Source organism: Passer montanus, unplaced genomic scaffold (genome assembly GCF_014805655.1).
Source record: "Passer montanus isolate IOZ18808 unplaced genomic scaffold, ASM1480565v1 scaffold18, whole genome shotgun sequence".
Lineage (NCBI taxonomy): Eukaryota > Metazoa > Chordata > Aves > Passeriformes > Passeridae > Passer > Passer montanus.
In genome coordinates this window covers 16417445-16445397 of record NW_024365381.1, presented here as the reverse complement: position 1 = coordinate 16445397, position 27953 = coordinate 16417445, and the positions used below count along the sequence as shown (strand labels likewise).

The window sequence follows — 27953 nt, the reverse complement described above, 5'->3', positions numbered from 1 at the left end:
CATGCAAGCACTGCCACGGGCTTGTCCTGCTGCAGCCTGGGCCACAGGCAGAGGTGATGGCCAGCAGAAGGTGGCATGTCTGCCTGGGGCACGGTGGGACAGGGCACAAGGGGAAGGGGCCTGGGCAGCACTGGGCAGAGATGTGCACCAAGGAGAGAGGGAATAGGCTTGCTTTAGGAGGGTAAATGGGGTTGGGGGCTGCAGCAGAAGGAGAAAGCCCCAGAGCCAGTTGTGAGGCTGAAGGGACCAGAGCCTTAGTGTCATTGGTGGCAGTGATGATGTGACACTTCCCGGTCCCCCAAAAGGAAGGGGTGGGGGGTGAGGAAGGCCTGGTGGGGTGGAGGAGCGAGGGGCAGGGGTATGCTCAAGGGCAGCAGGCAGTGGGCACCCCTGCCAGGCAGCCCCAAACACAGAGACCAGGGCCCCTCTCCCTGGCAGGGGTGGCCAGGGACACCTGGCAGTCCAAGGGGGAACATGGCCCCCAGAGGACACAGTGTCTGTCGGGGCTGGCTTCCGCCACCTCTGTTCCCCCTAGATCAACTTCTCCTCCTTCTGCGATGAGTTCAATTTCTCCGTCTGTCTCTCGTCCTCCGCCACTGCCGCCTCCTCCCCTGTCTCCGCCTTCCTGCCTGGGGCTGGGGTGTCCCCGGCAATGGTCCCCAGGACTTTGGTGCTGTGCTCCTGAGCTTTGGCCCTGAGGGCAGCAATGCTGTTTTCTCTCAGTTCCTCCTGGGAAATGGTGGTTTTGGGATCAGGACCCCTTTCTTCTTTGTCACCTTTGTCAAGCTTGGGCAGGGCCTGGCGCTCCACCTCTGTCTTCCTCCCCGCCTCAGCCGCTGCCTCCAGAGACTTTTTGTGCATCCCTAAAAAGAATTGTTGGTATTCGGGTTTAGAAAAGCGCCTGGGCATGGGAAAGCCATCTTGAACTGAAAACAGCAAAGATAAAGAGAGGCCAGAATTAAGGAAAAGCAGAAACCCTTGCTTCACACAGCAGTCATGGTGAGCCACTCGCTCTGGCCCCCGCACAAGGGCAGCCCAGCATCTGTGGACTGTGGCTGGTCCCAAAGGTCTGTAATTACTCTCCCCTTCATTTCTCTCTGTGAACCTGAAGCTAACTTGTTCCTGTATGGAGATGAGGGTCTCAGACAGCAGCATAGCTGCCTGAGCTTCACTGAGACTGGGGAGAGAGATCCCTCATTAGGAGGGATATTTCTATTTCTGTGTCAAACCACAACCACCCTTTTGCCTCTCTCCATTTCATACAGACAGAAGGACAGGACAGCCCATTGTCAAGATGCCAGATACTAGTTTTGGGGCAGAACCAGCCTGGAAGTTCAGAAAGAGTAAAGCAAAGAGCAGGAGTGTGACAGGGTAGCTGCTACCTCCACATCTGCACAGAAAACTGAGTGAAACTTGGGCAAAGACAGAGCATTTGGGAATCCTAGCACCCCATCCAGCATCACAGGGCTGGAGGAGTGAGACTGGGATGACCTCCTGGCTTGGGCAAGGATTGGAGCCCCTGCTCCAGAGCTGGTCTTGAAATATGCTTGAGCCATGGGGAGGGGAGGTGAGCACCAGCCTGAGCATGTGGGCAAATTGGTGTCCCAGCCAGATTCTGCAGGTCATGATCCAAGGTCCAGCAGGAATTTGGGATGAGTGGTCAAACCCTATTGACAAGTGTTGTTGTCAGATGGAGGCATCGAGGGTGGCAGGATGGAGGGACCTTGCCCTGCTGCCCCTCACCTGTTTTCAACAGGACTCTGATTTCTTGCCTGCATCCCCCTGTCTCTGCCCATGTGCCATCCCCCATGAAGCTGGCTGCTCTCTTACCCAGGAGCCAAGGGGCACAGGACTCCATGATGCCATCCTTGGCAGACTTGAGGATGGATTCAGGCAGCGGGATGGAGTGACGCACCATGGCACCGTAGAGCCCGTACTCAGCCATCACACTGCTCCTGCCCCAGCACTTCTCCCTCTTCCGCCATTTGGCCCGGCGGTTCTGGAACCAAACCTGGAGCGAGCAACAAGGAGGGACATGGGTTTTGTGCATGGAGAAGGCATGCCAGGCCCCTTCCCACGTGGAACATGCATTTACTTCTGCAGCATGATGAAAGCAGAAGGGTGGTTGTTTATCCCAAAGGCAATACAACCTCTTCCCCCATGCAACAGACATTGGGTATCTCTCCCTCCCTGCCTTGAAGCAGTGGAGAGGGCCAAGTGTGAAAGCAGGTCCCATCCCTCTCCACAGGATGTAATTAATTTGCCATTGCAACATCTTTTTTCTACTGGCTTTTGGCTCTCGTGCCTGGGATTTTCTTTTATTATTTGCTGTGTGTCTGAGCAGCAGTACAGGGCTGCAGGCAGCGGTGCCTGCAGGGAGGGCTGGGATGGGGGCGGATGCTCGAAAGAAGGGGGAAGCTGCTCTGTGCGCTTTGCCCTGAATTCCCAGTTTGAAAAACCCCTCATCTTCTCAGAAAATTGGCAGAATAATCTCTGAGCTGTGACCTGGGGGGCAGTGAGCAGGGAGGCAGGCAGCAGTGGCAGGGAGGGGGTGATACACGCAGAAATCTATTAGTGCTCTCTCTCCAATTTCCATTCCTCTTGTCTCCCTCACCCTCCTCCCTCCCCGGCTCCCCTCCCTTCTCCCCCCGAGCAGAGGCATCAGCTTTAGATGAAAAATTGCTTGAGGTCTATTCAGAAGGAGGCAAAGGAAGAGTCAGCCCCAGGGGCAGCCCAGGCCTGATTGAAAAATAAGTTAATTTCAGTTTGAATCGATGGGCCTCAGGCACTGAAATATCACGGGAAATTAAAGCAGCTGGTCCCCAGGGAACCACGCCATTGACCTGCGCTAATTAATGCCATGGAGTTACCAGGCCCCTCTCCGAGAGGCAGTCCCTCCCTCCCCGTGGACACCCCAAACACCTCCTCATTTAACTAATTAGACTCACAGAAAATTGGGTGTTAATTTGTTTAGGATTTTTTTTCTTTTCTATTTTTTCCCTCCCTTTCCCGGAAAGTACACGGCAGAATGGAAATGAATGTCGGGGTCTCGCTGGCAGATGGATGCTCGGGGTCACTCCGCAATCTTCTCCGACTTGATTGCTTGATTAGGTCGTTAGCACATTAAAAAAAAAAATTGCTTGCCGTCTGGCGCTGGCCTGATGAGTGGGATGAGGCGGGAATCGCCTGGGTAATTTATCTTTTTATACTGCAAAGAATTTGATTTCAATCTGCAGATATATGGAGGTGCCTTTGACACCTGTTTAACATTACAGAGCTGACAGCTTAACCCTCTCTTGTCCCCACTACTCGTAGCTGTAGGGGAGCTCGAGCTGCCGTGGGGAGCCCTGGGGGTCTCTGCCAGTCCCCCAGCTCTGCCATGGGGACCATGAGACTGATGCCACTGAGTGATGTCCTGGTCTCAGGTGGCAAGGCAATATCATCTCTTCTACCTGTGCAGAGCACTGAAACCTTATGGTAGGGACAGAGCTGCAGGCTAGGCAGATGGGTGGCTTGCTAGCACTGATGACAGCCACTGTTGGCCATTCCCAGGAGCCCAGCCAGCCTGCTCCCCCAGACAGCTCTGTGGAATGGCGGGGATGATGGTCCCACTGGCTGTGATCCCAGCTTCTCCCAGCAGAAGACACTCTGTGCATGTCAGAGAGGATTTTACCAGGCAAAAGAAGGAGGCTGCCTCACCACATGTCACCTCTGCATGAAAAACAGTGTGATTTACACTTTCATACTGCCGGCCTGTAACCCCTGCACTGCAAGGGTTGCAAATCCTCCAGGGTGTAAGCAAAGACCCTCAGGAATGCAGAGCTTCCTCTCGTTGCTCTCTCCTCCATGCCTGTGTGAAACATGGGTTGGCATGGCTGTGCAGCCAGCAGGATGCTGGCAGAGGGTCTCACTCCAGGCCATGCAATCCTCCCATTCCCAGAGCACAGGGTGCAGAGCTGCAGGTGCCTCTTTACTGGTGCCTTTACCACTTGCCTTTTCTCTTCCCTCCCACCCTGATGCCCCTATCGTACTCCTGCCTGCCTCATGCTCCTCTTTCTCCCTGGCTGGGTCTCAGCCTGCCCCAGCACTGCCCAGTGCCACTCAGCCTGCTACCCTGGAGCATCCCCTTTTCCACGGCGGTGTTACACAAACACTGGAGGCAGCAGAAGCTTTGCCAGCTGGCAGCCCAATTTTGACTAGAGCTGGTAGAAAATCTTCAATCAAAAAATGCTGATTCAATCACACAGGAAAAACTGTGGCCAGCCAGTGGAAGTGTAATCAAAATTATCTATAACTTTCTTCTGAATGCCGTATTTTAATCTCAGCTGCCTAAGACATGCAAAATCTATGCTTTAAAGCCAAATGAGAAAATCAAAATTGCATCAACATCTCAGTAAGATCATTCTGAGATTTCCAAAACCAATTTTTGTCATTTGATGGGAATTTCCTCCTTGTTTTGATTAGGAAAAATGAAAGTTTGAAATCCCAGAATGTTTAGCAGAACGGAAATCAGGAAGACTTTAATAGTAGGAACCATTTCTTCATCTGGAGCATGAAATGAAGTGAATCCAATGGTGCTCAGTACTGTGTATTGCTGGGATCAGATCCCAATCAAGCATCTCTGTCACAAGTTCATTGTGAGGAGCATTGAGTGACGAGCTGCAGCATGGCACTGGCAGCCCTCATGCCATTTCAAATCAGCAGGATTGTCCCATGTCCTGTTTTCATGATTTTGTCCTCATTCAGATGGCTCCATCAGTGGGGCTTTCATTTACGAGAAGCTCTCAGTGATTTCTTCAAATGTATCAAAGTGTTATCAAAATTTTCACATGCCTTGATTCTGAGCTGAATTGCACGGTGATTTTAGTAACTCAGAGCTATTTTCAGCTGTGTTGATACATCAGTCACAATATCCAAATATGCAGTTATTTATTATTGGCACCTCACTTTTCCAGGAGAGGGTTTCCCCCTTACACTTTACTCACCTTACACATCTCTTGTGGTTTTGGTGTTCTTTGGCTGTTTAATGTCCTTGCTTGGAGATATCTACTCTACAGCTTCCTCTGACTCCGAAAGATTTGGTCTGCTTCAGACAATGTCTAAGTTTGTCCATGTTTCCTCTTTCCCCTTCCCACCCAGGGATTGGCTCAGCTTTGTGAAATGCTTTACTGATGTTGCTCTGGATCCTGCACCTTCTTCTCACTTGTTTTCATCCGGTTCTCTGTTGCACAGCCCAGGGTATGGTGTAAAGACTGTGCTTCTGCTTCCACATCTCCTGGGCAGTGGTGAAACCTGATTAATTTTAGACTGAAGCATGTTTGTGCAAAGTTGTCATGACGTGATGTGCAGAGGTGTCTTTTGGACCAATGTGTTGCACCCCAAAAAGTTTCACACCTCTATTTTCACACAAACACCCTTTGTGAAATCTGGTAAGCTTGCTCCAGGAAGCCTATTCTCCAAAAACGGACAACAGAGAAAAGGGGACAGGTTTGTCTTGCAGTATTGCAAAAAGTGGGAATATTTCTAACTTTAACCATCACCTAATACTCACCTCCAGTGCCCACTGCCCAAAGCAATAAAAGTTCAGGCACTCTGTACTTGACTATAGGGTTTTGGAGTGGGAATTTTGGAGTCAAGACTGGCAAGGATAATCTCAACAATTTCCTCCTCTGAATCACAAATGACAACTGATACTTCTTCAGATTATTGATGGTGTAGAAGAGCAAATTGTAGGAGGAGAAATCTCTCATTTTGCAAGGGGACATAAGACTTGACACATCCTTGTTATCCACATTCATCATATTAGTTTGTTTACCAAATCAGTGTCTGAAACATTGTCTGCTGAAGAGAGAAATCTCCCTGAGGTTAGCCATAATTCAGAAATCTGAATTAGGGAAGGGATATTTTAAAACATCTGTGGTGTTCCTATGTATTTTTTCTGGTTTTTTTCAACCTGAAATTTTCCACTGGTTACACTCATTTTCTTGGCAGCTACTTTCCAAGCTAGGGTAAAAAGACAGGAAAATTTACATTGGAATTTTTTTTCTTATTAATATAAAAATATATATATTTTCCCTGCCCAAGCATTCCTCATCTATTAAAGGAAAATTACAGGCTTGATAATTGTGCGATTTTGCTTCAGCAATTCTCTCGTGCTGCCTTTGGTACGGCATTCCAACAGGGCATTTCAAGGAGCGAGGTTCCTGGAGCCCCAGCCGGTGCCAGCCCCGAGCAGCGCGAGCTGAGTGTCCGCTAGAGGGCCGCAGGCAGATGGACCCGCGGACACACGGACACGGACACACGGACACGGACACTCCAGCGCCTGCCTCTGCCGGGCTGCAGGAGCAGCTGGGCACAGCTGTTGGCAGAGCAGCCCCTGAAGCAGGGGGCAGAATCCCGAGAGCCCCGAGCCACGCTGCGGCCGTGTCCCCAGCACAGGGACAGGCAGGTGGGTGCTCTCTCTCTGCCACTTCCCCCCTTGAAGCACTCTGGGGGGCCGAGCCAACACCTCCAGCTGCCCTCCACATCCAGGCCCCTGCTGCTATCTCAGTACCCAGTTTCTCCTGACAAATACACCTCTCCCTTTCTACCTCCTCCCTCTCCAACCCAAGACTAAACAATGATAGTGCTCAGAATGAAAACCTCCTCCGATAAAACAGTGATGTCCTCATCCTCATGTCAGACAGGACCTGTAGCCCTGGCTGAGTTCAATCTGAAGATGTGGACACTGCAAAGAGTGGCCTCATATCTTGCTTGGAGCATGTCCCCACCCATACCCACGAGTACTGGGGCTGTATAATGGACTGCCATGAGAGCGTGAGGTCTGCCTGTGCCCTGGGGCTTCCTCAAATCCCTCTGCTTTAGCAATCACTACAGAAAAGCTTCCCGACTGCTGGTGGAGACGGCACCACTTGTGTAAGCCTGGAAACAGTTTATTGCTGTCTTTTCAAATGTAACGTCAAAGTTATTGGTTGTGTTTATGGTACATCACTTTCTATGGCTGGTGTAAAGTGGTTATGAAGTTAAATGAGAGCAGTAAAGGTGCACATGGGCTGCATGGCTGATCAAAGGACTCATCATCCCTCTTCTTGCTAAACACTGGGAAAGAGCTTGCTGAACTCACTTTAGGAAGGGCTATTCCTGTACACAGCATAGCAAGCTCCCTTCCTGATAAAAGCTGGAGTTGTGTCCGGCTCACTTGGCTAACAGGTCCAACCAGGGACACAAGATGAGCTGTGAGACAGCACTCATCCCTCTTGGGTGAGGACACGGTGGTGCATCATGCTTGGGTCTCCTCTAAGCTAGAAGAGTAACAGGGCTCTCATTGAATATGGGCTTCATGGGCACCCAGCAAAAATGCACATGATGCTACCATGCCACCAGTCCTGTGGGCTAGTCCTGTCTCTGAATCCTGCTCTTAAAAGCACTACATGGGCCAAGAATAACATTTGTTACAGTTTATCTGACTTATGCACCAAACCTATAAAATCCCTCTTCACTAGGAAACATGTCTTAAACTGTGTCCCCTTGGTAAATTTGGGGTTTTCACCTGGTCTCATGTAGCAACACGTTTTTTTCACTTCCTGTAGCCTTTCAAAAGCAAAGAGCTTTATTTGCTGCAGGGATCCCATCTTCCCCAAAGGAAAACAAGAGTGCACACAATGTGCAGGGTCAGTACAGTGAGATCAGTGGGTCAGCACACACTCAGCCTGTGTGTGCATCACATCTGCACAGCAAATGCATCTCTGAGACATTGACTTCACCGTGGCCACACTGTGATTCCCACTGACCTGTGGCTTAGCTGGCACTACAGAATAGGCTCCCATATACTGGGACCTGGCAGATCAACACCCAAACCCCTCTTTTCCTAACATGCTGAGTGAAAAACAAGAAAAACATCAGGGCCATAGATGCATGACAGTCACAAGAAAGCTGACAAGAGTGTAGTCATCATCCTAATCCACAGGAACCCAGGGAGACATCTGTCATTGTCACAAACAGTGATAGTGCACATCCATCCTTTAGGTGATCACAGTACCTGACTCCATTATCCAAGCTGCTATCCTGCCTGAATTATTTGATTTTGCCTTCTTTTCCCCCACTAACACTGCTCTGCAGGTCCTCTAGCACAGAGGAAACCATATCATAGATCTTCATAAACATCTGTAAGTAATGCACTCTGTAGTCATGCAGGGGCACACCACATTATCACTTTCATGCTAGAGAAGGTGAGTCAGGACAGTCAGAGGAGAAATGTCACATCCCCTTCACAATGCCTTTGAATGCCATGAAATCAGAGCATGGGATGCCAGCATTGCTCTGAGGCTGTGGAGCACTGCCTGGGCTCTGGACTGCCCCCTGCATGCCAGCATCAGCTCCCTGGTGCCCTGCCCTTCTTCAGCAGACACTGGGCAAAGGGCACAGGTGCTCTCTGACCCTCTCCAGAAAAAAACATAGGCCCCAGAGGCTGTGCACCAGCAAGAGGTGGTGCCTGCAGTACTACTGGTGCCCAGTGCTCCCTGAGATAAGGCTCAAGCCTTACATGCATGGGGACAGTCTGCAAAGTCCCCAAGGGGTACAGTACACGCTTACCAATGCACTGCACCCTTGAAGCGTGGAAGCATTAGCCAGAAGATATCTATGCAAACATGACATTTTATAAAATGCTGTAAGATGTAATCAGTTTCCATGCACCAGCTTGGGTGGGCCTTCAGCACACTGCTCCTACCTGTCTGCTCCTGGCTCTACTTGTTCCTCAGCTCTGTGTACCCTTAACCTTCTTTGGGCAATTCACAACCCCAGGGGTTTTCACATGACATCTTCCAGCTGCAGAGAACTGATTCTCCAGGCACTGGCTGCTGCTGACAGCTGTGGCTGACACCACCAGCTCGGGCACAGCACAGCTGATGGTGTGACTGCAGAGCTGGTGACACGCAGGCTGGCCCGGAGCGCTGCTCGCACAGGACAGCACACCTGAGCTCGCCAGCACAGTCCCAGGTATCTCAGGCCAGGACCCTCCCTTAGCTGCCACTTGGACACTGAGCCTTGATCTCAGTCATGGTCATCATGTAAGCTGAAGAAGCTGATCCAGTGAAATAACAAATGGCAGTTGTAGTGACAGTGATGGGGCACTCTGACTTGGGACACTGTGAAGGGACCCAGAGATATTAGAAAGATGTGGTGGACATAAAGCAAGTTGTCTTGGAATGGACATCACTGGCACATCTGGCTGTGAGCAGTGTCTGGCACAGGTATTTGTCATGCATGTTCACATGGATGGGATGGCTAGATCCTTCCAAGAATTTGTTTTTCTCAATGACACTCACAGTTCAGCCCTCCCTCTGGATTAGCCGAGCAGTGTCTTTAGAAAGGAAGGGGTAGCACAGCGAGAAAGTATTTTGCCACGTGGATCCCAAAGCTGCAGGTGAGGCAGAGCTGCCCAGAGGCAGGGGTGGGCAGCCTGCCTGTGCTGCCTGCCTGAAGAGCACAGGATGCTTATCCACATTGAGCAGGCCAGCTACAGCAGCCAGGCACGAGTCAGTCACTAGGCTACTTCTAGCTCAAGGAAGGGACATACCCCTGTGTTTATGAGTGTGCAACATGCATGGCATGAGCATTTCTATAACTCACAGAAAGGCTACCACTACAAGCAATGCTTGGCTTGCATTCCCCTGCTACAATTTTGAAGAGAAAGCTACAGCTGAAACCTCTAATAACTATGTGGCAGCCATAGTTTCAGCTCTGCCTTTGCTCAGACATTTGGGAGCCTACCAGATACCTGCTGAGAGAGAAAGTAGGGAGCAAATGTAATTCTCACGCCAGGCAGGTCCTAAACTGAACATGTCACTGCTGCTCCCAGGACAGTAGCAGTCAGGGTAGACAGAAGAGCACCTAATGCTTTGTCACAGCCTCCAATAAAGCACACTCTGGAAGGCATCTTTGTTGTAAGATACTGTAGAAACAGTTTGTTTCACAGCTCAGTTCCTCTTTTCTGCTTCACAGAAGGACTTGCCAATCTCATGCACATGGAGATTGAGGTTCTTGGTATGTCTGCTGAGGACTGGACTGCTCTGCAGTGCCTGGGCAAAACCTGGCTCACAGAACACCCACAGAGAAGGGCAATGAAAAGGAGAGCAGGTTTGTGCTTCCAGAGAAGAATCAGAAGACTTGAGATCTATCAGGGTAAAAGAAAAACACTACAGAGAGAAATAGATCCATTAAGAAATAAAGGGGAGAGTAAATTAACTGAGTGTCTAAAGTGCCTGTGTTATTGAACTGTTAGAAAAATCTCTATTCAAAGCCAGGAAAGGAGGAAAACTTTGTAATAAAGGGTCATTAAAGGAAAACATGAACGCAACCATCAGCTGTTCCCTCTGCCAGGTGTCATAAGGCTGGAGAGGAATTAACTACTGAAATTGCTGGGATGACCAATTATTTTTAAAAATCAGATATTAAAAACTGTAGTGGTATCAGAAGAGAGAAAAGAAAGTTCATCATTAAGTGGAGAAGTGAACACAAGTGTTCCCAGCACAGGGATTCAGGATAGTATTTCCAGAAGAGCTAAAGTGACTGAGGAACTGCAAGCCCAAGCTAACTCAGAGAAGTGTTAGCCTTAAACCTCTGTTGTTTAAGAAAATGGGAGGATGAGTGCAGGGAAGAGCTGTCACAGCCTGGCATCATGGCTGCAGAGCCGTTCCTGATTCTCTTGGAGATGATGGGGAAAGCCTTTACCAAGGCCCTCCAGAGAAATGGGCTTCACCATGTTTTGTTGCCCGCCTGTCTTTCCTCTCACAGGGAATTCGTGTGACTCAGTGTTGAAGGTGTCAGATCCTTGCTGACAGTGTCTCCAAACCATGGAGAGAACAAGCAGAGTCACTGTAAAGGGCCCTGTTTTCCTCCCAGTTCTGTGGAGAAGCACATCAAATTCCCAGTCCCTTATCCTGGGACAGCCATAAACATCTTGCAAGAACAGAGCAGAAGGCAAGAAGATGCAAGTTTGCTTTTATTTGTTTTTCTGTTAAATTTAGAAAATTGATCAGTGGCTAAAGCAACCCAGGGACTGAACATAGAGGGATAAAGCAGTACCTGGGTAAAGAAAATATTCATAACTCTATACCTTCACCTCTCCACCAAAAAGACCTTTTAAAAGTGCACCTAGCAGCCCCAGCTGTAGCAGGGTAAAATCCCACAAGATAAGCAGGCAATCTGCATGGTCTAGCAACAAGCAGGAGAGCCCCCACTTCATTAAACTAAAGTGTCATTCCCAGCCCTCCATTTTCCTTCTTTTCTCCTACCACATTTTCTTTCTCTGTCCAAAAGCATGTAGTGTAAGACTTTTCAGACAAGGATCCCTTTGGAAAGGCTTGCCTGGGCCCCTGCTCTTGCCCATCACCCAGCCCCTCTGTTTGCAGCTCTGGTAATTAACTTGTAAACGAAGTTCTAGCACATGGGCTGAAAACAGGCCATAGATAAAGGGTAATGAAAACAATCCATTAGAGAAAGGGCCAAATTAAACAACTCTTAATTGAAAAATGGAAATGAATATGAATTTAGATCAACTAAACAAGCATGTTATTGAAGAGGCAGAAAAGTGGATGAACTCCTAACATACCAATTAAAGACATGGAGGCAGAGATGCACCATATGCCATGAGAAAAACTCATAATAATATTCTCAGTAAGCCACTAAGTTTGATTAGTTTTATTACTCTCACTTGTATACTTTCTACATTTCTAGAAGCATAGGGGAAGTTTATGACACTTATCTGGTATCACAGAGTGATGGCTTGCCCCAGTGCTCACGAATTATTGGCAAAGGTAGCCAGCACTAGCTGCTCAACTCCATTTCACGATTAACAGCTTGCAGGGCTCTTAAAACTTATATATTTTGAAATGGTTGGCTCACACAACAGCAACACTTTTGGCTGGTCCTTCACCTTGGTAATCTACCTCCAACAGCCCTAACCACTGTGGCAGTTTCCTTCCAGCTACGTGGTCCCTGTGAATGTGCTGCACAGAGGAACCCACAGTGTGCCTCAGGCTGGCCTTGCTCTGTTCTGTGTGTGAGAGTCACCCAGCATTTTAACAAAAGCAGACAGGTCCTCACTTCTTAGAGTAATAGTGATAAGCTTAGAAAATCCACAAGCACCACTTTCTGCAGCACTGAGTAATGCTCTGGAGGCCACTCCAGGCACACATTCAGGAAAGGTCACTGGCTGCATGGAGCAGTCACAGCATTCCATACTCACACCGTGGGATTCAGACTATACCTCAGCACTCTGCAACAGGCAGGAAAATCTGGCAGGACAGGGAGAAGCCACGGCTGCTAAAGCTGAATACAACTAATTTTTCCTTCATGCTTTCTATCATGTTTTTGAGGGGACTCAGTGGGTTCCCTCCTGAGCTCACGCTCAGTGCAGTACAGGTTCCTCAGGCAGATTATGTTCATCCCTAAACAGAGAACCTTTTTGCAAAACTGAAGGAAGGTAAGCCTCTGTCCTTGCAAAATACTCTTGGTACTTGCTTCCCTCTCAATGATTATTCCTCCTGATTCCTCCACCCCTGTTCAACTCCTAAAGGGCTTCCCAGTGATACCGAAATGTGCTAATCTGATAGCTAAACCAAGACTTTTTCAATTAGAGATTTAATTGACCTTGTTTTGTTTTTAGCCAAAATTGGCCTCTTAGCTGCCTGACAAAGCTTGCTGGATGCACAGACAATCCCCACTCTGCACTCAGTGCCAGCCTCTTCTTGGGATTCCTTTTGCTTATGTAAGCAATTTTATTTGTCCCAAAAATTGTCATCCAATAATCCAATAAAAGATTACCATGCAATCTTTTAACAACAAGAACTGACAATTTTTTAGCAGTTTTATTACCTTTTTTAATTGATTACTTCCCTTAAAAGGTGACTCTAATGTCCCTACAATAGCAGTCAGGATCTTATTTTTTTGAAATACTGATTAATCAATTTGTTTGATCAGTAGGAAACATACTTTAAGGACAAACATACACAATCAATTCAATAATCCCCAAACCAAACTGTTACTGAACTTTCATATTGTAACTACTCAGTTTAAATTTTGGAACTGTTATGTATTAATAAATTCAATCTAAAATCTACATGTTACACTTAAGAGATTTGTTATGAGAAAGAGAAGTTTAAGTCAGATGTCGCAGTATTTGTCTGCCTCAGGACATTTTTAATACTTCATAATGTTTATAAAGGATCTACTTCCCAGGAAGTACAGGAATCTACTTACCTCTCTTGGATTTTACAGAACAGTCTGGGTTTATTCCAATACTGGCACTTCAAGTCCTACGAATATTCTTTCAAATACATTGATTAATGTGGTCTTTTTCAAGTATCTTGCAAAATGGCCACAGTGACATCTGATGTGACTTGTGCATAGTATCTCACTATTATAAAAAATTATTTCCCCATGCTGCCCAATGGGAGGATGCTCGTTTTCCTTCCAGAAGCAGCCAGCTCAGTGTGGGAGTAAGACACAGAGTGTGTGTCTGCCTTGGGAAAAAAAATTCACTTTCATATCCTCTTTAAATGGAGGGCTTGAATATTTTTTTCCTGGACTCAATGTTCTCTTAAACCAGTAACTTTCTTGGTCTCTGATGGCTATTTGTAGTGTTCTGCTGAAGGCTTTATCTGCAAACAGTTCCTATATATCATTCTTTCAATTGCCCTCTTTGAATTTCACTTTCACATCAAATTTCATAGGTGATTTACTTTCTCTTTGACTAATACCTCCTGAGAAATAATTCCATGAATGAAAATAAGGGGCAGATATCAGTCTTAGGTGAGGATCCAGTGGGAAACCACATGAAATGCTGCAGAAGTCCCAACATGTGATGCTCACAACAATATTAGAAAACACTTTCATTAATGACCTACAGGAGGGAGAGAGCATTGCTGAAAGATGAGAGGAACCACAAGCTACAATGGAAATGCAAAACTATAGAGCTCCCTCAGGCAGCTGGAAACTCATGCAACGAAAAAAATGTGATGTGAAATTATAAATATTATGAAGATGGGAGTGCAGATTCATTGTAAGCTGTCTCTTCCAAGGGGCATTAAATGACGGTGAGAGATTCAAAGCAAGATCTGCTGCACTCAGGCAGTTCTGCTGCAGAACTTCTTGCCACAGGATATTAAGACATTTACATGTATTCAAAATCCCAGGAGACTGACAAAGTGCACAGTATCACTGGATAGCTGCCCTGTGTAGCACCCACCTCTTGCCACTGTCAGAGCTGGTAGGGCTGTTTGATGCTTGTCAGCCAAAGTTAACAAAATTCCATATGAAACCCAGAACACAGAAGGGAAAATCCTGAGCATAAAATAAAATCTGTCTAAAAGAAGTTTGAAGTGATTGAATTAGATAAATGGAAATAAATAAGGAAGCAATCAGACCAGTGCTAATCCAAGACTACTTCTGCAAAGGACCACAAGTCCAGCTGAACTGGTGTGGACACACCCAGCATGCAGCTGTAGGCATGGGGTCCCTTATCTCCAGGAAGGCTGACAGACAGGATGGGCTTCATGTAAGAACAACCACATGATTAAGAGATGAGCATCTGATTTATGAAGGATGATTTAAGGAAAGATCTTTGCAACTTACTTAAGCAATGATGAAAACTAAAAGTGACAGCCAGGAGAAGAAATATCTTGTATTTATTTAAAGAGCATGAACTTTATAGCCAAGGGGAAAGAATTAGGCTCATAACAAAAAGGCACAAAGTTGAAAAGGAATACAAGGTAAAATATCAAGAAGTATGATCAGAGTTGGGAATCACCTTGCCATGGCTTGTCACACACAAGAAATATGGACAAGGAGATTTCATGGAATGTGTGGTAAGGGACAATGGATTGCTGACCTATTGGAAAGAGCAGTGGTGCTCAGGACTCCTATGTCAGCCTGATGCTACCCTGGCAAGGTGCTCAACAGATGCTGCAGAAATTCTGCTGTTTCTCATTATTTCCTCTTTCATCATCAGCAAAACTGTTATTCACAATCCCTTTTTTCTGGAATACACATGCCATTAGTTACACCTGGTGTTCAGAACAGCCATGCATTGGGGTGCTTCTGCTGCCCAAGTCTAACCTGATCTCAGAGCAGAGGGGTCACAGTAAGGAGCCCTCCTGGGTTTAAAAGCTGCAATACAGGAAGAGTAAGCAGTTGTTCATTAGCCAGCTGCAGAATTACAGGGCAGACCAGTCAGTGACAGCCAAGATATTTACCTGCTATTTCATTCCAAATCAGTTAAAACACTCAGCACTAGAAGGGTGTTCCAGGTGCTGAAGCCTTACAAGCTGTGTCAGCTCTACGCTGTCTGCCACATCTCACTCCACCTCACACAGAGTGAATGCTCTCAGCTCTGGCCAGAGAAATGGGGCCTCAGGAATTCCACATACACTGTGCCACTAGATGAACCTCTTCCTTGGAAAGGTCTTTTATGGGAAATCAAAGGATCTTCTTTCCAGCCCAGAACAAAACTGTGGCTGTGGACAACAATAAACTCCCAACAATCCCTCCTCTCTTGACCTGATGTCCTGCAGGATCACAAGTGGAGAAGTGACCATCCTCCATTTCACTCCTCCTAAAGGCAAAGCATCAGGGTTTGTTTCTCAGAGCAAAATCCTAGTGCATCAGGTAGGATTTGAGATGGTGGGCCATTATTTCTGAAGACTGGTGGAAATCCTGTTAGCACACAGGTAATCTACAAGCTGTTGGATCAGCAGGAGTCCTGCCAGGTCAATGGGATAAGAAGCATGAACTGCTTTTATAAAAATGGAATTTTTGATTGAGCACAAGGATAAGGGTGGTGAGGAAGGCTCAGGACAGAGGGAAAAAAGGCTACACTTTTGTTTTGGAGGATCTTCCTGTCCCTGCATGGGGTCATACCTCAGCAGCTTCCAGCATCGGTGTTATCCTGCTAAGTGCCCTCTGAGCTACATTCCAAACCCACAAGGGAGCAGCTTCCTGGGCCATCTCTTCAGCAAGGAAAGAGCAGAAGCTCAAGACACAGCTTGGTGGGTGCTGGGCATGCATGAGGGATGAGCAGAAGGAGGAACCAGGGAAATCAGGACCTTCCCAATACCACATGGCACATAGGACAACATGTCTTGTAGAAACTGCTGTGCACCAGTCACAGAGGCCAGCCACTGCCACTGTGTGGAGAACCAGGACAGGTTAACTTCCAGCCAGATCAGAACTCCACCTGCTCAAGGCTTGGCCATTACAATCCTGTGCCTTGTGTAGAAACCTGATGAGAGTAAACCATGGAGTAAAGCAAGGCAAAAGAAGCTGCTGCAGCCCACCCTTGTGAACATCACCTTAACTCTGTCCAGTGTGCCTCCCACACTGGAAAAAGCAGCTCTTAAGTCTTCTCCAGCTTTCTGGCTGTAATGCATGCCAAAGGCTGGTCCTGGCCCAGCCCTGCAGCTCAGGCTGCTCCTTCCTGCTGGAGGATTCACCACACAGCAGTGGTATTCCACACCCCCTTGTTCTACCTCCTCACAGTAGCATGACAGGACTGACATGAAGCTCAAACCTTAATGTTAAAAGCTGTTAATAAAATTTAACAGATTAACAAAAAAAAAAAAAAGAGTTATCCCCAGAAACTTTCAGGGAAATGTCACTTGAGGAGGCAAATACAGTCAAAGTGCAGATGCGGTACAAACATCTTGCTGGGACTCACCCATCATTCCCACACTGCATCCCACCCACAGCTGTACTAGCTGCCCACGCCATCCCTGTGCATCCTTCTGTGGCCAAAGGAGCAGAGATGAGCTCTTTCCCTTCAGCAATGCCTACCCAGATGTGGTCTCTGGGAAGCTCTCTTCTTGCTTTTACCAAGACCTTGAAACACTGTCTTTTTTTGAGTGCCTGTTGTCCTTCTCTGAATTCAGATCCCCCCTGTTACACACCCCCAAAATCACTGGTACCACACACCATGCACAGCACACGTCCACATACAAACACCAAATACAAATCTGCCAAGAATATCTGATCTGCCTGCCATCAAAAGCAGGAGAGTGGACAGCCTGGGGAAGTTTATTCAGAAAAATGTCAGCTTTCCCATGCTGCTGCCTTTTCTTCATGGAGGGATGAACATGGCTGAGAGCAGAACAATAAGGGGGTCCAAGAGATATGATTACCTGTATCCTGTCTTCTGGCAACTCTGTTTTCATGGCCAACATCTCTCTAGCATATACGTCAGGATAGTGGGCCTCATTGAAGGCTTTTTCCAGCTCTTCCAGTTGATAGGATGTGAAGATTGTCCTGAGGGGAGTAAAACTCTTTGATCAAAACACAAGAAGCAGCAAAGATGATGAAGAGTCAGAGAAATGGACACTGAAGACATTGAAACCTGGGTGACTGGCTAATACGTAGCTTTTCCCCACCTCCTCTGCTTCTGTGCACAAAAGGTCAAGTGCCAGGGTGAAGGGAGAACCAGAAAATGCCAGAAGACAGCATTTTTAACAGTTACAAATCACCTTCCCTTTCAGGGACTTGCCTCTGGAGACAGTGCCTCCCCAGCAGCAAGCACCCGCAGTGCTGGCAGCTGATCTCGGGCTCTGCCGCCTCCTGTGAGGATCAGCACACCGAGAGCAGGCAGCATCTGCTCAGCACCCCGTCTGGAGAGGTGCTGAGCCCTTTCCCAGCTGCTGCTCCTTAGCCTCTTCAATCTCCAAGAGAAAATAATCCTTCACCTTGAGTCTCAGTCTTGGGACAAATTCTCCAAATATTTTCTCCACCCTAACCCACCACTTTTCACCAGTTCTTCCCCATGAGAGCCAGGACCAGCTCCCTTCCTCTGCCTTTACCCGGGCTGCTTCCACTCCAGTATCTCGTTAGCTGCTCCCTGCCAGTTTGCATTAGCCCATTATCCTTTAGAAATCCTCCTGGACCGCCCTGGGCAGGCAGCAGCCCAACCTGCCTCCACGCAGCCGCTTCTCAGTTTGGGACAACCAAATTGAAAAATCAGCAGCTGGAAAGCCGAGACAGATGAAAGCCTTTCCCTAGCAGATGGATGAGAAGTCTCGGACCACTTCCACTCCCTGAGGGTTAAAACTCCCACCTTTCAACTCCTCCAGTACAGAAAGCGCAATTTTTGATAAAAGCTAAAAATACTGCAATGGCAAAAAAAAACCCCAACCAACAAACAAACAAAAAACCCGAACCAAAACAAAAACAAAACAAAAAAATCAACCAAAAAGCCAAATCAAACAAAAAACCTCTACCAAAAAACCAAACCAAAATAAAACAATCCTCAACCCAACAACGAACTGCAGCCCTTGTGCAAAGTAAATGTGTAAATTTACCATCAACTAAAAACCATGTATCTCCCAGAAGGAAAGAGGAAATAGAGTCTTTTTCTAAAATACACCCAAATTTCAGAAAAGCCTTTCATTTCCAGAGAGCATAAACACAAAATATCAGAAACATCCTCTGCTATTCAAAATGAAAAGGATTCCACCAGATCGATAATAATACTAACAAAAGCAGGATGCAAATGCAAGGGACCTGCCTGCAATCAGACCCTTCTTTAAATTCACTCTTAAATCCATTCTCTTTTCAAACAGTTTTTCTTCAACTATAACAAATCTGTGAACTCTGGGGACAGCAGAGGCACACCGAATCGTGTATTTTCTCTCTCTGCGACCACAGGAAAAATTATTTCAATTTTGATCCAGTTTAGATTTCAAGCATTCCCCTCCATCTTCCTCCCACAAGAGCACGGGAGCCTGTCCAGGCTCACGGGCGGGAGGGTTTCGCTGACATTCAGCTGAAGTTTCCCCGTTTTAGCTCATGCCCGGGTAGTCCCCGTCCCTTTTGCAGTTCACAACCCCTTTTGGTGTTTCCATCCTGCAGCTATTTGCGGGCTATTGGCCAGTCATCTTCCAGCCCTTCCTTGGTACAATTAGAGATCTTAACTGTTTACAACAGAATATTCAACCACGGACAAATGTTGCAGGTCTGTTTCTGTCTAGAACTGAAAACAAAACAAATCTGAATTTCGTTTCCTATCTCTCATCCAGATCGGGACCTGTATACCAGTCCCAGCTGTTACCACCCAGCCCCGCCTGGGGTGCAAAGGAAATGAACTCGTACTTACTCCAGAGCGCCCAAACTGAGAACATTTGCCTGGGGAGGGGTCCGGCTTTGGAAAGCAGCCCTCCAGACCGAGCCTCCTGTTGCACACATAGCAGGATGCCTCCCGGGATAGTCAGTCTCCTTCCACCCCGCATCCTGCTAAGCTTTCACTGGAGCGTCTTTTAATCCACCTTTCCTGCATCGTGGCAGGATTGATTTAATTATTCCTAAATCACCCTGGATGGTGTTTGGCCTTTCTTTGTCCTGGCGCTCTGGCCACAGCAATGCCAGAACCCAGCACGGGATTTTTCGTTTCAGTTATAAAGCGCAAACAAACCAACTCCATTTTAACTGTGGGAGAAGTCAGGCAAAGTCTATTACCCTGACCGTGCTCGTAGGAAACCAAATCCCAAAGTGGATCTTCGTTTCCTTAAACATTTTCCCAGCTTCTTCAGCTTCTTTGCAGGCTGTCTCTGATTCCCAATTATTTAATCTATTAGCAAAATATTTATTTCTAAGTAATAAAATATTTAAATTATTGATAGAAATTCTGTCTTCCTGACAGCCAATATTAAGATTGCTGTATGTGGAGCTGAAAACGGCTTTTATTATTTCTGACAGTTTGATGATTTTCCCTTCCAAACACTGATGATCGGCATTCCACCGCAGCACATGGGCTGCACAGATTGCGACCCGGGATACCTGGATCCGCAACCAGAAAAAATTCAATAAAATGACACCTCTGGTCGAATCCCCCACTCCCCATCGGCACGTCCCTATATCCGATTTATTTTGGACGGGGAGAAAGAATAAAGGCAAGGACGCGCTGGAGAAGCCGCCGGGGCGCTCGGGCGGCCGGTGCCGGAGGAATGTTTCGCTCCAGGCCGGAGCGGGCCGTCCCCGCGGGGCGGGCAGGGCTCGCCGGTGGCCGCTTCCCCGGGGACTGAGGCGCGGGCGGGGTGGCCGCCGCTGTCTTACCTGTGCCGCCTCTTCTTTCGTTTCTTGCTCTGATTTAGGGAGGATTTGGACATTTTTCGGTCGCTGGAGGAGACATCCTCGGAATCTGCGGAAAGACAGGCAGCGGCTGTGGGCTGGGGCTCGCTCCCCGCCAGAGTCCTGCCGGGTAGGGCCAGGCCCGCGGCCCCGCTCCCTCCGCCGGCTCGGGCCGGAGATTTCGTTGCGGCGGCGCGGCGGACGGGGCCCGACGCCGGCTGCTCCCTGCAGCGCGGCACCAGCGCCGCTCCCGCTGCGGGCCGGGCAGCTCGGGGCGATGCGCCCCAGCCAGGGAAGGCTGCGGGCCGGGACCGGGCTCTAGCTCTCGCCTCTCTCCGCCGGAGTCGTTTGTTGAGGCTGCTGCTGCCTCGCTGCTAAAACGCAGAGCCCGGCGAGCTCAACCAAAGCGCAGGAAACGGGAAAGCTGCAACCCCCGCTCCGCGGCCGGGCAACCGCGACCGCCTGCCCAGCCCGGGGATCCCGAACTGCGCCCCAGAAACACCGGAGCGAGGAGGCAGAAATTGAGGTTTATGGAGCTACCAGAAAAAACCAGCCCCGGGAGGAGCTGCTGCCTTCCGCCGCCCCCGGCTCCCCAGGGATGCCACGGCCCGGGGGTGTTGAGGGCAGGACGCCTCTGCCTTTGCCCCGAAGGAGCAACCGGGGCACGGATCCGTATTTCCCCGTATTTCGATGCGCGCCCCGGTGCCAGTGCTGCCCGCGGCGCTGCGCCACCGGCCCGGGCCCGGGCCCGTGCTGCCCGGCGGCGGGGGCGGCGGGCACGGCCCGGGACGGGCGCCGCTGCCGGAGAGAGGCCGGGAATTGCCCCCGGAGCCCGGGTCCGGCGCTGCTGCCGGCCGCTCTGAGGGACCCGAAGCGGCCGTGGAACGGGGCCTGCAGGCAGAGTTATGGGAGGCTGCTGCCGTCTAGGCAAAGGATGCCGAAAACCCCCTAATTATCCGGCAACACGGGGTCGCGGGGGCCGCTCCGACGGGGCTCTGCGCATCCCTAGGCCGGGCGCCCGGGGCCACGCCATCAGACCGCGGCCGCAGTCCCGGACGGGGAAAAATATGGTCCCGCCCGCCCTTCTCCTCATTCTCGGGATCGAAACGAAATCTCCCTTCCACCGCCGAGCAAGGGGCCTCCCGCCGGGACACGGGGTGCGGGCGGCGGCTGGCTGCGGGCGGCGGTGCTGGCGGGGCGCAGCGGGTCCCGGGGGCCGGGGCCGTGCCTACCTGAGCTGGCCGTCTGGCTGCTGTCCAGCTGCCCGGGGGCCCGGGCCAGCGGCTGCAGGTGGACGCTCTGGGGGTCGGAGAGCACCTCTAGGAAGGTGGGCTGGGTGTAAAAGCCGGGGATGCCGCTGGCCCCCAGCAGCCCCATGCCCACGCCGCCCACCCCGGCGGGACTGAGGACGGAGCGGGCCGCCAGCAGGTGCCCGGCGGGCAGAGAGTCCAGGGCGGCCCGAGGGTGCGACGGCGGCTCCTTGTTCAAGCCCAGGATCTCCTGGATGCCGAAGCCGGTGCAGCGGGGAGGGGTGGGCCCAGAGTTGGACTTGACCCCAGCAGCGGGGGGCGGCGGAGGCAGTGGCGGGGCGGCGGGGGCGGCGGCCGCGCCGTCGGGCTTGGGCTTGCCGGGCAGGCTGGGGGCCAGCGCCGCGCCCGCTTTGCCCGTCATGCTGCGGCCAGCGGTCCCTGGTGCCCGCTCCGGGAATGCCTGGGAGCCCCCGGCTCAGGCCCCTTTTATCCGCCCAGCCGGGAGCCCGAGCGGGGTCAGAGCCGCGCAGCCAATCACAGGGGCCAGCCGCGATTAGGGATGCCAAAAAGCCGGCACCGGCGGCGGCGGGGCCGCTGCTCGGCGGGCTGGGGCCGGTGCCCGCCGCGGACTGGGGCTGCCGCCCGCCCCTGCGCTAGGGAGGGCCGGCCCGGCCCCGCAGGCCCCGGCCCCGCTCGCCTCCAGCCGTGCTGGGGAGGTGGGGTTAGGAAGGGAGGGAGGGAAGGATGGATGGAGGCATCCCTGCTTTCATAAACACGCACGGCGTGGGGCACCGGCCTTGGAGGAGAGATGCGCAAGGCTTACGTGTAGGGAAACCACGGGCTCTCTGGCTTTCTTGCTCATCCGATATTCTGAGATAAGAGGTCAGAACAGAAATTAGGGCCCATGTAGGTAAGCTAAGAATTAAAACTGAGCAATGTCCCTTAAAAATACTGAGTTGGAAGGTTTGCACGTTGCAGAAGTGTGCCATCAGAGGAAGTGAAACGGTTGGACTCCATGGACACCCATACTCATGAGCAGGGTTTCTGAACCACACAGTTTCTTGTTAACTTGCCTTTTATCATCTGTGGGCAAGACACCACACACTCATCCCTGCCAGCATTACCTCAAAGACACTAAACTAAGAGAAACCATAAGACTTCCCCTGTTCTCTCAAGCCGAGGCAAGCGCTCCACCAGCGCATGTCCTGCGACAGCGCTCAACAGCCCGCAGCACAGCTCCTACAGCCTGCTCATGGGGACACTAACCAGCAGGACACCAAACTGGGGCTGGGCTGCAGCTCCACATCAGCATGAAAAACCCATCTTCTGCCTCAGCTTCAAGGAGAAGCAGCTCCCTATTGCTTCTCTTCTCCATTTTGCAGGCCTCTGGGGTGGTTCATCAGGCTAAAGGGCTCCAGTCTTCCCATGAAGGGGAACCCGTCCCAGGGGAAACCTGTCCTCCTGGTCTCTGGAGAAGGCAGTCCAGTGCCAGGTGCATGGTGAAACAAGGGCAGGGACCGTCTCTGAAATATGTGGTATCTGTCCAGGATGGCCACAAGTGTTCTGGACTGCCCAAAGGCCATGTCCTGCATACTTGGGAAATCCTGATTTAGAGTCTTGGCCAGCCAAAGAATTGGGGCTGCTGCAGATACTGAAAATCATGCCTTCCCTGAGCAAACCAAGGGCACCTCCACTGTGATGGCAGGACTGCTGAGACTGTCTCATGTTGGAGCAGCAAGGTGGTCATACTCCCAACCATTATTTTAAAGAAACTCGTATCTCCACAGAGATGGAAATGGTTCAGAAGAAGTGAATGAAGACTGCCAGGGCCCTGGGGTGGCCAGCTGCTTTCTAAGACACAGGAAGCTGGGAGCCAAATGGCTCTGAAGGTCTTAAGCCCTCTGAAATGTTGTAACTGCCTTTGTTTGGTACCAGCATCAGTGTGAGGAGGTGCACACTGTTCTTCTGCCTAAAGAACTGCCCAGAGCTCACAGAGGGTGTGGGTGTGCATGGGGGCTGCTTCTCAACTTGAGCCCATGTTCTGACAGCTCTTTGTGCACCACAATTTCTCCTTTTCCTTCAGACCCAGCTCTGCATCCCTGCCCAAGGACAGGGTGTGGGTCATTTGGGTGCTCCAGCTCAAGCTATACACAAAGGCCAATTTGACAAGCCCAACAGAGTTTATCAGCCTGAGGTCCACTCTACAGCATGTGTCACCTTTATCATTTTTAGCCTCCTTGACGGGTGATTAGAAATAATTCATACAAAGTTAATGCTCTGACCACTGTCAGGATATAAAGGTACAGACATAGGGGCTTTGCTCATGTATACTGAAGTTTCTTATATATCAGCATTTACTTGTATTACTCAATACCTCTCTAACTAATTTCTGGCAATATTTTTACCCTGTCTTCACCAGAAAAAATTCTGGCTTTATGTAAGCTTTCCTCAGCTACATGACTCAGATGGTTTCCTGGGGAGAGAAACATTACAAACCTTGAATTCTCTCACATTTTTCTGATCCAGCTCATCCTTTTTCCTTTTCCATAGTTCATCTGTCTTATCCTTGGGGCTGAACTTTTCCACTTCTCCCATTTGTTTGCAAATCTATCCTTCACCCAGGCACACGTATTGGGCTGACTTGGTTCTTTCCTCAGTTTTAGCTTTACTTCAGCCTTCTGTGTCCTGGAAAACTTGAATCCCAGTAGGAGCAATGTTTGTTGTTAACCCCTTAGTCTCTAAAGAAGTGTTACTTCTCCATTTCTATTACAGAAGCGCGCTCTTTGTTGTCTCTGCCAGCACTGGGTTCAAAGCTGTCCTTGTCTAGACAGATCCCAGTGGACAAAAGTGCCTTAAAAAATATGGAGGGCAACTTTTTACATGGGTGGACAGGGAGAGGACAAGGGGGAACAGTTTTAAATGGAATAAGGAGAGATTTAGGTAAGATGTTAGGAAGAAATTCTTTACTCAGGGAGTAGTGAGGCACTGAACAGGTCGCTCAGAAAAGTTGTGGATGCCCCACCCTTGGAAGTGTCCAAGGCCAGGCTGGATGGGGCTTAAAGCAACCTGATCTAGTGGGTGACATCCCTACTCATGGCAGAGGGGTTAGAACTACATGATATTTAAGGTCCTTTTTGACCCAAAACATTGTGTGATCTCTGATGATTCAAACAGATAGGTCAGACCTGCTCTCCCTGGGCTCTTCCATCTCCTCTACAATGGCTTTTGGGTTCTTCCCATCAGTTATCCTGGTCTCCTCTGCAGTGCAAGTGCATGCAGCTCCTACCTGTCTCCTTTCAAAACTTACATATGTAAAAATACTTTCAATAAAAGTCTTTCCTAATATGTTTTTATTTTAGCTATGTTCTTAAACTTTGGGGAGCACTGGTGATCCACTGAAGTCACAATCACTGGACATTTTTACATTATCCTTCCACCATATGTTGCACTGTAGATGGATATAAGACATGATAATGCTAATATTACAAGAAGAGACACTTGCTGTATTAATCAGAACGGCTGAGACACGAAGACTGACCAGAGCTATCTACCTACAGATGTTTTAAATTCTGTCGATCATATAAAGTCTTCAAACCAAGGCTGGAAGTTTGTAAGAGATGATCTATAACTCATCCAGAAGATATTGGCCTGATGCAGAAATTATTTGGTTTTGTAGTCTATTTTATCTCAAAGTTCAGGCTAGAAGGTTGTAATGTTCCCTTCAGGCCCTAAAATCTTGAATTCCATGGAGCTCATAGTGTCTGATAGGGATGTTCTCTCTATAGAAAAGCCTTCCCATATAAGAAGCTTCTGATGTCAAGTGTCCTATTGAACATATATTTTTCTTTACATGTCAGTCTATCGATCTCTAAATAATCAAAGATACAAAGTACATGATGACAGGAGATTATGGCACCTGTCATGCCCATGGCCAAATGCTCCCAGCTGGCAGCTGCTGGCTGAGTTACTGCAGCCCTGAGCAGACCTCTCTGAATCATCCTGGTAGTTTTGAGCTGCACCTCTCAACCCCTGGGTAAAATCTTCATCCTGCTGAAGACAGCAGGACCTTGGTCACTGACATTTAACAGAGCTCAGATTTCACTTTGCTTAGCACTTCTGACATTTTCCTTTTTTTCCCATTATACCTCTCTTTCTCTCCTGACACAGATGCATCCATATTTCTTGTATTTTCTCTGTGGCTGAGCACCTCCATTCATGCCACGTGGAACATCCAGCTGCTAGGACTCAGCCATGCTGCACCACAGGCAGTTCCTCTGTCCTGCACTTTCCTGTAGCAAGGTCAGAGCCACTCAGGATACCTGTCCTCTGGCACCTTCAGCTTGAGGTGTTGGCTGGCTCTGCTCTGCTTATGACAAGGGGTTAAACAAAACCTTTTCTGCATGGGGCTGCTGAGCAGTTAAGGGATGGATATCAAGGCTTTCTGTTAGCTGAATATATCAGTAACTTCCAGTTGCCTGGAAATCAGAGGAGAAGAATGTAACCCTTTGGGCCAGTCCGGAGTGGGTGCTGCATGTCAGAGTCCCATCACATCTGGTTCACTTCCTCTCTCTGGGCACTGCTGGATGGGGCAGCTCCAGAGGTTTATTGCCACTCTTTTCCAACTCCTGAAACAGAAGAGAATATTATTCAATGGATAAATGTTTATATCTCCATTTTAAAGAAGCTTACTATAAATTATTTTTATAGCAAGCTAGAGCCATATGTAGACATGATTTAATTCTCCTGGAGCAACTGAACTTATTTTTGTTCAACCAGTTTAAAGAGTTCCATGTTGATTTGTTAGAAAGTAACACAGCAGGAAGACATGGACTGTGTGGACTAAAATCTGTTCAGCAGATATCATTTTAAAGTCAGCTAAAGTGTGGCATAAGAAAGTAACAATGTTTGACTGGGACATCCTAAATGAAGCTGCCATAAATGTATATAAAGATTTACTTGATTCACCATGAATGCTGGCCACCTCATTACCATTTAATTATAATAATTAATTATAGTATAATTTTTGGCTGAGGATGTCCTGCTCACTTCTAAATAATGCTTTGGCACATGAATACTTCAGGTTAATTATACGTTGTATCAAAGGGGTTTGTCTGATGCATTTTCATTTAACTATATTAGGTGTTCCCTTTTCTTAGTTTGTGAGAAAGAGGAAATTTGGGAATCAATTTCATGTTCTTTCCATCATCAGATAATAAAATACTCTGCCTTTTTTAAAGAAAAGTATGTGTTTGTGTCAGGGGGCAAATCCCAGGGAGATCTAGTTTTATTACAAGGTATGGAATCTTTAAGGAAAATAAATATATAGGAAAATATTACTAGATTCAACTTCTCTCCATGGGTGAGTACCTGTTCTGGGGACAATATACAAGATGAAGTATCTAGAGCAGCTTTCTAGCCAGTCCATGGCCCGGGTTGCACTCTGCTCTGCCTGCTCTGCATCCTGAGCTTCAGGACAGATCTGGGCTGATTGGTGAGGGACAGCAGAAAAGCCATGAGACATCTAGAAAGCATACATTTCTTTGGTCTACAGAGAAGATGACTGAAGTGAGATGCCAACAAGTCTTCAAATACATTCTAAAAAATGTAGCAGTGGTGGTCTTCCAAAATTGTCCACTATATCTACTGAGCATAGCAGATAGACCAGAAGCACTACAGCAGATGGCTCTGTCTGTAGCAAGGCAGTAGGAGAAACTCCTTAACAGTTAGGAAGGTGTCAGGACAGGATGCTGATCCTCTTTAGGGCAGGCATTAGGATAGGATGCCTATCTTGGAGAAACTTCACTGCATAGGTTTAAGGACAGGTTACACACATCTCACATGATTGGTTTGAGTATTTGGGAAGACAAGCGGCTTTTTCCCCAAAGAAAGCACTCTTGCTTTCCAAATCCTAATCATTAACTACAGCAAAAAAAAATTTCCCTATAAAATTGCATCAATAATCTTAAAACTGCAAAGTGAACCCAAAATGATGCTAGGGAATCTAAGCAACCTGAAACTCTGATGTTATAAAGAACTGTTCTTACTCATGCCACATATTGCCAGTGAGGACATTTCCAATTTCATTGTTTCACTTTCTCTCTTTGGCACCACGTTTGCATTTCATGCATGGAAGGAGATGTCTGAGCAGGTAAAGGTGTGTTCTATTGATTTACCAGATGCCTTTCATGAAGTTGGTTGTGAGGGATCTCGGTGTCTTCCCGGTTTTGGCACACGTGCTTGCCTATAAGCAAGGCTATATTTCCCCATTGCAAATGGCACCTTGCCTGTGAGTGTGTCCTGGGCTGGGTTTTGGAAGAAGCATTCCAGTGGGATTTTTCCTCCAGTGCACCCTCACATTGGTTTGGGTTTTCAAAAGTGGGGCACACAGGCAATCTCAAAGTGATTTAACAAGGTAGTGGAACCAGCTAAGACCTTCTTCAGTGCCCATGGGGATGTGTGTGGAGGCAGGATGCTGCAGCAGCCCCCACCCCAGCACCCATCAGCAGCTGTGGTGCTGCCCTTGCCCACATCCATGTCCTTGCCATGGGAGTCTGACCCTCCTGCAGGTCCAGAAAGCAGGTTGTGCCTGGAAGATGT

General features: G+C 48.7%; 1 protein-coding gene across 1 annotated transcript; it reads right to left on the bottom strand.

Annotated features, from left to right (window-relative positions):
- Positions 1-316: 316 nt before the first annotated feature.
- VSX2 (visual system homeobox 2) lies at positions 317-21777 on the bottom strand. The gene is made up of 5 exons (XM_039705459.1): positions 21339-21777; positions 20092-20176; positions 17175-17298; positions 1831-2011; positions 317-863 (listed from the first exon to the last, which is right to left on the bottom strand). The coding sequence occupies exons 1-5, from the start codon at positions 21775-21777 to the stop codon at positions 532-534; spliced, it is 1161 nt and encodes a 386-aa protein (XP_039561393.1). The 3' UTR covers positions 317-531.
- Between the last annotated feature and the right edge of the window lie 6176 nt (positions 21778-27953).

What these genes read in the sequence shown, in the direction of transcription:
- VSX2 (XM_039705459.1), bottom strand. Translation starts at nt 21,777, where the DNA reads ATGACGGGCAAAGCGGGCGCGGCGCTGGCCCCCAGCCTGCCCGGCAAG. An exon ending in CAGCCAGACGGCCAGCTCAG is followed by an intron (nt 20,177 to 21,338) that starts GTAGGCACGGCC and finishes GTCTTTCCGCAG; the next exon opens with ATTCCGAGGATGTCTCCTCC. An exon ending in CGAAAGAAGAGGCGGCACAG is followed by an intron (nt 17,299 to 20,091) that starts GTAAGACAGCGG and finishes TACTCCCCTCAG; the next exon opens with GACAATCTTCACATCCTATC.